This window comes from Elephantulus edwardii, unplaced genomic scaffold (genome assembly GCF_000299155.1).
Source record: "Elephantulus edwardii isolate Elephantulus edwardi_28Jun2011 unplaced genomic scaffold, EleEdw1.0 scaffold01060, whole genome shotgun sequence".
NCBI classification, from domain to species: Eukaryota; Metazoa; Chordata; class Mammalia; order Macroscelidea; family Macroscelididae; genus Elephantulus; species Elephantulus edwardii.
The window spans coordinates 2,116-13,830 of NW_006400810.1; the positions used below are offsets into that span (position 1 = coordinate 2,116).

Below are 11,715 nucleotides of genomic sequence, written 5' to 3' on the forward strand. Positions count from 1 at the left end.
GACCTTTAGTGACCCAGTGAACCCTCTTCTGTTCTGTGCTGTCCTCACACTTCCTGACACAATAAAGCCGTTGTGGTTGTCACTGTCAGTCCACCTGGTTGAGGGCCTTCCTCTCTTCTGCTGACCCTCCACCTTTCTAAGCATGGTGTCCCTCTCCAAAGACTACACTCTGTAGCAACATGCCTGAACTGTGTGAGACAAAGCTTCACCATCTTTGCTTCCAAAGAGCACTCCAGCTGCACTCTGTCCATTTATTATTTTGGCAACACATGAGCTGTGGTGCTGGAGAAGAGTGTCGAATATGGACTGCTAGGAGCACAAACAGGTTCAGCCTAGAGAGGGTGAGACCAGGCTGCTTATTGGAGGTAAGGATTCTGGAGCTTCATCTGACATACTTCTGACATGTTGCAAGGCAGACCAGTCCTTGAGGGACGTCATGCTTGAGAGGGTGGAGGGACAGCGTAGGAGGGGAAGACCCTCGATGAGATGGGTTGATTGAGTGATGGAGTAATGGGGATACATGTGTCAGAGACAATAAGATTGGCAGAGGATAGAGCCGGGTGTAGGGCTGTTGCTACTTGATGGCACATAACAACGTGGGATATCCAGTCTAAGTAAGACTTAGGCTGATGTTATCTTGGTTCGTTAATTCTAACTGCAGGACCTCATGTCGTAGAGGTTTCCCATAAATCAGAGAGCTGCTGGTGGGCTCAAACCACCTCTTCATCGGCCCAGCTTGGCTCCGTGCAGCCGGGCACCTGCTCTGCTAGGACAGCCAGCCCATGTTACGGCTCTCGCCGTGCTCTCTTCCAGATGCTCCAGAGCCTCGTCAGGAACGTTTGGGTCCCCATGAAGCCCTACTACACGCAGGTGTACCAGGAGATCTGGGTGGGGATGGGCTTGATGAGCCTGATCATTTACAAAATCCGGCGTGCTGGTGAGTGTCTGTGGTTTTAACGGTGGAGAGTTGATGCCTTTGTGTCCTGAGGGTGGCAGGTATGAGATGATGGCTCTTAACCAGGAGTGGTTCCACCACCTGGGATGTGAAGACATGTCACTTCCAGGTGGGATCTACCACAGGAATTAGAGACCTCACCCACTTACTGCCTTCAAGTCCATGTCAACCACAGGCCGGGTTACACTAGTCGGGGTGGAGGGTGACACCCGCTCACAGAGGGAGGGGGAGGGGATGGCACCCCATCGTTCACTTGGGGGGAGGGGAAGGGCAGGGTGCTGGGAGTCCTGACTTGGCTTGTGCTCCTGGTGAGATGGGAAGCAAAGGGTGCTTGTGGTTCCGGAAAACCTGGTCCTGTCCTGTTGGGTGCAGCTCAGGTGGTTGCTCTGGCCATTTGAACCCACCTGCAGGTCCCGTTGACATCAGCAGCCCCCGAAGCCTGCTCTTGGGTGGGCTGTGGGTCAGACCCGACTCGGTGGCAGTGACGTCTGTTACGTGTCTGGTCAGTGGTGCCCCCAGCCTTTGGAGACTGGCCGACTGACTGGGATTGTGTTAGAATTCCTCAGAGAAAGGGATGGGGCGAGGGTCAGGTGGACAGCTGGATTGGCAGTTTACAGAGGTGATGGTGCTGTGGAACATGGGTGCGTCACTGTCCCACGAAGGTGCATTTCCATAACAATCTGAGAAGGAACCCCGAGAGGCTGGTTGAGTACTGACTGGGCTGTGCAGGCTCACAGGCCAAGCCCACCCATCGCACCCAGAAAGGATGGTGAGGCCTCAGGGAAAGCTTCAGCTTGCCACCGGCTCACTGAATCGAAGCCGCGGTTGTGGAGGAGGAAGATGCATCTTTCAGAGATGCAAACAGAAATGTTAACGGGTGAAGTGTCCTGATACGTGGTGTTTGTGCCAGATACGGTGCTTTCATAACGAAACTGTTCTCCATGCATCAGGGTGAGACCTGGCTGTGTTACCACTAAGCCAGTGTTTAAAGAGCCAAAGGCAGATGACCAGCCGTCCACAGGTGAGGACGGCACAGTGCTAACACTCAGGCACTTGAGAGTGGGCAGCAGCGTCAGGGGCCTGGAAACCCTCTGCCACGTGAAGCAGGACAGTCGCAGGAGAACAGCCTCGGGATTCACATGCCCGCCAGGTCTAGGCAAGTGCAGAGAGGTTAGCAGGCTGGGCACTGAGGGCTGCCCATGGCCGGGCCCTCGTTCCCAGGGAGAGATGGCAGCCATCTCCTGCTGTGTGACAGGAAGCCTTAGAAACCCAGTGCATAGCAGCTGTGACTCCAATCCAGCCCATGGTCATGGCCATGAGCTTGGGGTTTTGTTGGTTTGTTTTCCTTTTTAACTTTCTGACTGATGTGATTTTAAAAATAAACTAGTGGAGCAATAAATAACGATAGTAGTGCATACTATCAATGTTTTTTGATTGTGAAATTTAAAATAGAAGATATTGCTACCAATTTTTGGCACAATAAAAGGACATTAACATGTTTTAAGAAGTAGGGAAACCTTTGAGACATGGCATGAATGACAAGTCCTCAAGGTATCCAGCCCATATTGCTCTGACTTAATTCTCCTTTTATTTTAGATAAAAGAAGCAAAGCGTTAAAAGGTGAGCCCCGTGCTATTTAGCGGATCGGGGGGGGGGGAGGCTTGTGGGCTTCAGGACGTGGTGTTTCCTGGCCGGCGGAAGAGAGCTCCGACTGTCTTCTTGAAGTTTGGAGCATCAGGAAGCAGAGGTCATCTCTGGAGTACTGTCGGGGCCCTGGTGGTGGGAAGTAGACGCAGCACCTTGACATTTCTGCCCGAGTTGGCATTTCCGTTTGCCGGTCCCGACACAGCTGCTTTGAGTGACACACACCAAGAGCTGCTCCTGAGACTGAGGCCAGCTCTGCGCGGGGTGTCATCCTGCTCTTGCCTCACCTTTACACAAGCCCGGGCCCCAGGGAACCACCCCCGCTTTCCTTACAGCTGTCCACATTCCCCTGGTTCCCTCATTGCCTCTGTTTCTGGTCCCAAAGCCTCGAGTGCTGCATCTGCTCACGGTCACCACTGAGCCACTGTCCATTGCTGTGGAGCGAGACGTCAGCCTGGCTGTCAATTCAACGAGCGATGTCTGCGGGACCCTGGCGTGGCCGTGCACGACTGACCTGGCGCGGCCGTGCACGGCTGACCTGGCGCAGCGCCGGCCGCCACATGTGCTTGGCATGAATAAACGTGTGTGAGATGCACCTGTGCTGTCCATGTCCTGATGCAGGCCGTGACCGCCCTGAGTTAGAGTCCCGGTCATCACCGACCGTGGAGAGGCAGCGGGGCCACAAGCCTCCAGTGCTCGAGAGAGGTGTTGAGCTCTCGTGACTCCTTTGGGCCTCAGTTTACTGCCTGGAAGTTGGAGGTGAGATGGCAAGTTCTGAGCGAGCGCCATCCTGGAGTGTCCCAGGAGGGGAGATGGCACAGCCTTGTTCACATGGTAGAACACTAAAGGGGCAAACCCTGTGGAGGGATGAGACACTCAGGGGAAGGTCTTACCAGGACTCACCAGTCTCTTTAAAGTTGTGGTGTGTACTGCCTTAACCGACCCGTAACTGACCCTGCAGTGGGTTTCAGAGGCCATAAATGTCCTTGGAGATTGACACCTTTGTCCCACGGAACAGTGAGTGGATTTGAACCACATGCCTTTGGGTTGACGGTGCAGTTCTTTACCTCTGAGCCACCAGAGCTCTCTGTTTTTAAGGTATGTAATATGAAAAAAAATCACCTGATACTGTAGCCAGCAAATACCTGCTGGACACGGCATGATATTCTCCCTCCGGAGTTTCCCCACAGCCCCACAAAAGGACTGAAGCAGTAGACATGCGTCTTGAGAGATGGTGAGAGATGACCCTCACTGGTGATGCGTATTACTCACATTTGTCCTCAGGCCAGACCTGCCACAGGTGCCCAGCAGGGTTAGACTAGAGTCATCTCTGACCCTCTTGTCTTGTCTCCTATAAGCCAGGACTAAATCTCACTGGCCTTGGGCTTGTTGGCCTTGATGGGAAGTTGGGGGAGCATTGTCCAGCCCTCAGAGGCAGTATGAGCCGCTGGGAAGACTGAATACTTAGCCCAGGACTAAGCATTCTGCTCTGTTGTGGCTCCAGAATATGTTAAGGTGAGCTGGCCCACTGGGCTAAAAATGGCCTGTCTGCCAGTGGTGTTCACTCAGGCTTGAGTGTGTACTCATCCACCTCCAGGGCTGTTCACAGGCAGTGAACTCGGAGAAGACAGGCCGAGTCGGGCTGCTTGTTGCCTTGAGCCCTGGAATGAGGCAGGATGCCAGGGCACCAGGAAGCTGGGCTGAGGACTGGCCTTCTGGAGCTGATGGAGCGGCCTGCCTCCTACAGTGGTTTCCCAGACACAGCAGCTGTGAGAATGAAGTGGGGGCCGTTAACCCAGAGGACCCCCCCCATAGGAGTAGAGGACACTTGAATCCCTGCAGCTTTAGAAACAGGATGTGCTGCCGGCTGCCTGTAGGTGGAGCCAGAGCACCTGCCCAGCTCTCTGAGGGCAGGGTCTCAGGCTGCGGGGGCCCTGGCACTAGGCGTGTCCCCCCACTATGAGCCAGGAGCAGAGGGCCCGCTGGTGGACGGAGCGGCCCTCACTCACCTTCCCTGCTTGGTGCTTTCCAGGCCTCCGTGGGAGAGGGCTCTGCCCAAGCACCTTCTGTGTCAGTGACTCACAGCACAGTGTGTCTCCTGGGGATGAGGGTGCCTCGCTGGGACCAGGAGGTGGCAGGCAGATGCTCCAGAATGGACTGGTCCCACCCCGAGAGACCAGCACCTCTGACAGCCTTTGAGGCAGTGCTGTTGGTGCGTTCTGCCCCTCGGCCTGGGAGAGAGCTGGGGGGCTATGGGAGCTTGGAGCCTGACCCATGGCCCGGAACCCAGGCCCCGCTCATCCTCTGCACCGGGTGGCTGTTTAATGCGTGGGTGAGGGCAGATGAGTGTGCAGAGGGTCTATTTTAAGATTAATCTCAGATTAACTTTTAAGTACGTCAGCCAGTGAAAACCCTGGACAAAGAGAACGTGTACAGATGGCGGGGGAGTGCCTGCTCTGGGCTGAAGGTGGGCGCTGGGGACCCAGGGGTGCATTACCTGAGTCAGCGCCTCAGCAGGCCCCCGGCTGGTAAGATGGTCAGGGTGTTTGCTAAGGAGATGGGCACATGCTCGCGTGAGGGCCGCACCCTCCGGGTGGTCCTCAGTCCCAGCTGTTTGCAGTGGGTGGAGAGCAGCTGTGTGCTGACTGGTTGTGTTACACAGACCCAGCAAAACGTTAAGGTGGAAACATGCACAAGCAGAACCCCAAGCAGGCTGTGCAGCAAACCAGTGCTTGCTGGTTCTGGCTGCTTTTCAAGGCTTTAACTTGACAGGATGAAACTGCTCAGCTTCCTCAGAGCATCTGGTGGATTTGAACTGCTCACCTTGAAGTCAGCAGCCCCACATAGAATGCACCCCACCAAGGGTCTGTGTACCATGGCCCCTCAGGACTGCAGCGCCCAGAAGCAGCCTTCCTGGGGTTTACTTCAGAGGAGGGCCGTTGGCGCCTCCCAGCATCACTTTGTTCATCACCGTCCACCAGAGCTGACAGATGAGCCAGAGGCTCCCGTTCTGAGAATAAAATCTTGGCTTTTAGCTTGAGTTTACATGTGCACTTGACCTTCCCTGATGTCCGCTGGGTAGGCTCTTCAGCCTGATGCTGTGTGTTCGGGTGTCTAGACTGCTCCCAGTCAGGAAAGCCAAGTCCTGCCTTTGCTGACCAGTGCAATGTCCAATACATACTGTTTGGCTGAGGAAAAGTTGTGTTTATGGTTGTCACAAAAACAAAATACAAATAGGGGTTTTTTTTAATGTTTAGCATTTGAATACAGGAATCCTTGAAACTATCAAAAGGGAACCAGAGACCTTCGCCAGCAGCAGCCAAGCCCTCTCCCCGGTGGTGTCCTAGCTTCCCTGTGAGCTGGAGCCTTCCCCACACCCCACCGTCTCCACAGCAGGGCTCCATGCCCTAGGGGCAGCTTTACCTAAGGGACATAGCCTGTACCCCATCCCTGAGGTCATTCTGGCAAGGTGGGTCCAGGTCTGATCCCGCACTACCAGCTGCATCCACATGACCTCAGGCAAGGCAGCCCACCTCTGGGCCACGCCTTGCTCTTAGATGAGGAAGTTGGGTTTCATAATATCCTGAGGCCTTCTCAGCTCTATAATTGCATGGCTCATGGATTTGTAATGAGCCTAAATTCCATCACCGAAAATAAACCAGCCTGTGGAGCAACTGGACGGAGAGACCAACTCCAGGATGTTTGATGTTAATTAATCTCTGCATGCGTGGCGCCTGACACAAGAACAGACACGCCCAGCACTCGGCTGGTTCATGTTTGTAATATGTAGTGATGTTAATTCAGCTGTGCATGCGTGATGCCAGACATAGGAACCAACGCGCCCAGCACTCATGAACTGAGCACAGGTGTGCCTGCTTTACACCTCCTGGCTCTTAGTACCGGAGGACAAAGTTCGGTTAGTGACTATATAATAATTATAATGTTAACAAAGAAATGAGAGGGGTTTCTGAGTCTGCCAGCCAGGCACACTGGAGGTCCTGAATCCAGGCCTCGAATTGCCAGGCAGATGCTGCGCTTCTGTGCTTCAGCTGAGCAGTGGCAATGAAGAGTCACTTCTGGCGAGCTCTGGTGGCCTAGTGGCAAGAAGCTGCAACTACAGCCTCAGAGGTGCACGGTTCAAATCCACCAGATGCTCTACTGGAGAAGGAGGAACAATCTCCTCCTGTACCAGTCAGATCTGATTTGACGGTACACACAAAAAAATAATGAAATAAAAAAAATAACCAAAAAAAAAAAAGAGTCACTTCTGTTTACACTCAGCTCCTGGTTGATAGAACTGGAACTGCTGAGTAGGCCAGACTAGACACTGAGATCATAAACCACAGAAAAGGAAGAAACAGCCTGAAGCAGCATGTTACACTCAGCTCCTGGTTGATAGAACTGGAACTGCTGAGTAGGCCAGACCAGACACTGAGATCATAAACCACAGAAAAGGAAGAAACAGCCTGAAGCAGCATGCAGGAATAGCAAAGATAAGGGTACAGACCAGTGTACTAAGAAAAAAAATCACTAAACTGGTTCTTTGAGATGATCAATAAAATGGATACACCTTCAGCCAGACTGACCAGAGAAATAAGCCACAAGTCATCAACTCCAGGAGTGAGAGGGGACTTCCTTACAGGCAGTAAAAAATCCTGCAGCAGTATCATTAATGTTGGAAGGTCAGAAAAAGGAAGACCTCCACAAGAGGCGTGGCAGTGACTGGAGCAGTGGATGTTAGCACAGTGAGCTGGGGATGATGCAGAAGCACAAGGTCAGGTCTGTCCACAGGGTCACTGAGCTGTAAATCATCTTAACAGCACATGGCAAAAAATGGCAGGAATGACTTTATGCCCGTAAATTCAGTAAGGCATATGAATGGGGGAAATTCCTTTTAAGACACAAAGTTCACTCAAAAAGAAATCGCTAACTTGAATTGTTTATCAATTAAATTGGGCTTGTAGTTTAAAACTTTCTTACAAAGACTCTAGGGCCAGATAGCTTTGCTGGTAAATTCTCCCACGTGTGTAGGAGGGAGCCATCCCAGCACTGAAGCCTGCATCCATGTGGGAGTCAGCTTGGCCCTGAGAAAAGGGCAAGACGTTAAAATTATATATTCATGTCTCAGACATTAAATTATACATTCATATGTCTCAAGTGTTTAAAAAAAAGATACATTCATGTCTCAGAACTTAAAATGATACATTCATGTCTCATGAACATAGATGCAAAGAGCTTTAATTATATTTTGTTATGTGCCATCAAGTTGCCTGTGACCTGCCCTGTCCTGAGCCAGACTCTTGACTCTGATAAACCTATCCCAGTTGCCCTAGTTACTGTATCAATCCATCTCATCTGGGGTCTTTCTCTCCTGCACTGCCCCTCCAGACTTCTTAGCATGATGTCCTTCTCCAAACAGTCCCTCCTGGCCACATGCCCAGAGTATGGGAGTTGAAGCTTCAAAATTCTAGCCTCCAAAAAGAAATTTGTTTTCACTCTCTCCAAGACAGACCTATTTTCTTGTCAGTCCATGGTTTGTTCAAGACTCTTCTCCAGCACCACAACTCAAAGGCACTTCTATTCTCCTTAGTACTTCTCCAGCTCTCTGATGCATAGCAAGTAATTGTGAAGACCATGGGTTGGATTGGGTGCACCTTAGTCTCTAGACTGACATCCTTGCTTCTCGGCACTCTGGAAAGGTTGACTGAGGAGCCGAGCAAGCTCAGTCTCTCCATCCATCATGGTGCTGCCAATTGGCCCAATGGTGAGAATATCTGTCTTCTTGATGCTGAGATTGAACCCATATTGAAGACTATAGTCCTGACCTTCTGCATTAAGTGCTTCAGGTCCTCCTCAATTTCAGCAAGCAAATCTATTTTAGCAAATAAAATACAGCAATATGTTAAAAGGAAACTATATGCTCAAAGGAGTTTTATCCCATAATGAAGGCTTAACTTTCAAAAATCAGCACAATTCAACAAATTGATAGACTAATAAGGAAAGACTATATATGATCATCCATAGAAGGGGGGGAAATGGTCATTAGATAAAAATAAAATGTGGGAGCTCTAGTGGCAAGAAGCTGTGCTGCAATCCCAAAGGCATGCGGTTCGAATCCACCAGATGCTCCACTGGAGAAGGAGGGGCAAATCTGTGCAAGTTGGATCAGATTTGATGGTACATAACAACAAACAAACACGTGTCATGTTGAAAATACATTAAAAAATTAGAGACTTCCAAAATATGGCAAGTGTTAAGAGGCTGTTGGACGAACAGAGCAAGCAAAGACAGCATGGTTTAAAATCAGGAAAGGTGAGCATCAGGGCTGTCTGTATGCTGAACAAATCGTTTGAGAAGCTGGGCTTTATGATGAATGTGGCATCTAAAGCAGAACGTATGAACCACTAGGATTGTGCAGATGACGCAGCCTTGCTTGTTGAAAGTGAGAAGTCCTTGAAACATTTGCTATGGAAAATGCAGGACGTCAGCTTGCAATATGACTTACATCTCAATGTCAAGAAACAAAATCTTCACCAACCGCGAGTAGGCAACATCATGATAGATGGAGAAAATGGGGAACTTGTCAGTGGAAACATCTTACTTGGATCCACAATCAACACCCTTGGTATCAGCAGTCAGGTAATTAAGACATGAATTGCACTGTGAAAGTCTGCTGTCAGGGACCTTTCCAGACGTAAAGAGCAATGATACCATTTGAAGACTCAGTGCACCTGGTCCAAGTCATGGTCAGCTCAGGTGCTTGCTCCGCATGTGAAAGGTGGACAGCGACTAAGAATTTATGTCTTTGAGTTGTAGTGTTGGAAAAAAATACTGACAAAAAATGGACCGCCAAGAGAACAAACAGGTCTGTCCTTGAGAGAGTGAAACCAAGGTATCCTTGGAGGCAAGGATAATAATTTTTCTCAAGTACTTTGGGCATGTTGCTAGGAGGGGCCAGTCTTTGGAGAAGGGTGTCATGCTGGGAAATGTGGAGGGTCTGTGTAAGAGAGGAAGACCCTCAACCAGGTGTAATGACATTGTAACAATGGGCCCCCGTGGGTCAGGGATTGAGGCTAGAGCAGGATGCAGCAGGGTCAGATCTGTCGTTCACAGGGTTACTGGGAGTCAGAGTCCATTCAATAACTCCTAACACCAACAAAACCATCTATGGGAAACTCACAGTCAGCATGATTTTTTTCCCCTTTCAATCACTTTTGAATAGCTCCTTCCAATGAACGCAACAGATGGAAGAACAGATTGGTGACATCCAAGTAGAGGCTGCTGGCTGCCAGCATATACTCTCCTAGTGACAGCCATCATGAGTAGGTGTCATAGAAAAGCCACAGAAATGCAGAAAACTCCACTGGTTCACCTTAAGAATCCTGATAAACACAAAATTCACAAAACTGTAAACAGTCCTGCTCCAGATTTGCTAAAATCTTAATCTTTGATTGTAGAGTATATGCAGTAAAGGCAAGAAATACTCCAGTTGTCAATATGAAAGCTTGTAGAATAGCTTCCATCATAGAAAGGAACAATGGCCACAGGCTGAGCTTCCAACACCATAAATCCAAAAAGTCGGTACAAGTTGTCACTGTCATGTGCTGTCAAGTTGCCCACGACTCATAGCAACCCAGTGCACAGCATCTCTGCAGCCTGCCCTGTGCTGAGCCAGTCTCACTGACTCTTAACACACCTACTCCTACTGCCCCAGTTACTGTATCAAACCATTTCATTGGGGTCTTCCTCTCCTGCACTTTCCTTCTACCCACGGTCTTTGCAATTACTTGCTGTGTATCAGAGGGCTGGACAATGACTAGGAAGAACTGATACCTTTGGGTTGTGGTGCTGGAGAAGAGTATGGGACATGACATGTCTTGGAGAGGGTGAAACCAAGTTTGTCTTGGAGGTTAGGATTTTGAAGGTCCGTCTCACATACTTCGTGCACGTGGCCAGGAGGGACCAGCCCTTGAGGAATGTTCAAGTTAAAGGGATGCTTATGTCAATGTAAAAATCGTACCCAAAGATCCACAGGCAAACCCCAGAATTAGGGCAGGACTCTTGTGCACAAGTGCCCATATAGACAGTGAGCATGTCACTGGAATCCAGGGAACTTGCAGAGAAAGGACGCTGTTCACTTTTTTAGAAAAGCCACTAGGATATGCACGTTGGGCAAGGCCATGCAGCTGCCACAGCTGAGCTCCTCAACCTAGGAGGATGGGTAGTGAGGGTATAAGCTGACCGTGGTGGCCAGTGGAACAGAGGTGAAACATCACAATGGACATTTACTCAGTTCCAGGATGGAGTCATCCAGCCCCAACTAGTCGCTGCCCTCACTGATAATTCTTAATGATCAAAGACTAAATGCTTTCCCTTTTTACATCAGAAAAAAGCTGATGGAACTTCCATCACTTCTACTCAACACTGTACTGACGTTCTGATTATTGCTAGACGTTCAAAACACTCATTGCTGTCCAGCAGGAACCTAGCCAGCCCTGTTGGGTTTCGAAGGCTGTAACTGCACAGGAGAAGACTGTCCACTTTTCTCCTGAGGAGTCCCGCTAGGTAAAAACTGCCAGAAAGGCTCAGCCTTTGTGTTAGCAGGACATCCTCCTACAGGCAGGCAACCAAAAGGCAAGAAAAATACCCAAAAGGCACAGGAGATGGAAGGGAGATTTTCAGACAACACAGTTACCTCTAGAGTCTTAAGAACTGTACTATAAAGCTGCCAGACTTGTAATTGTGTTTAAATTTGCAAGATCAAAAGTCAACATAAAAAAAACCAACTGTGAGATAATATCTCATCCCAGCAACAATAAAGTCCAACAAGGCTGCAAACAACCAATGCCAATGAGGTTGTGGGGAGATTCCTTAGTCACTGCTGGTGGGAGTATAAAACGGTATGGCCACTATGGAAGGTGGTCTGGCACTTATTCAAAAGGTTGGAAATAGAAATACCATTTGACCTAGCAATTTCACTAGGTAAGGTACCTTAAAAAAGCCGGAGCTTTTCCATCTCATTGAAGAATGGGATTGGTATTTGTATTGGGATTGCATTAAATGTGTAAATTGCTTTTGGTAGTATTGCCATTTTCACAACATTGAGTCTTCCTATC

The 11,715-nt window shown here is 49.7% G+C and overlaps 1 protein-coding gene across 1 annotated transcript; it reads left to right on the top strand.

Annotated features, from left to right (window-relative positions):
• Positions 1–813: 813 nt before the first annotated feature.
• Positions 814–3,019, top strand: LOC102855643 (6.8 kDa mitochondrial proteolipid-like). Its single transcript, XM_006903445.1, has 3 exons — positions 814–937; positions 2,552–2,575; positions 2,985–3,019. Exons 1-3 carry the CDS (start codon positions 814–816, stop codon positions 3,017–3,019), a joined length of 183 nt encoding a protein of 60 aa, XP_006903507.1.
• Positions 3,020–11,715: the final 8,696 nt, after the last annotated feature.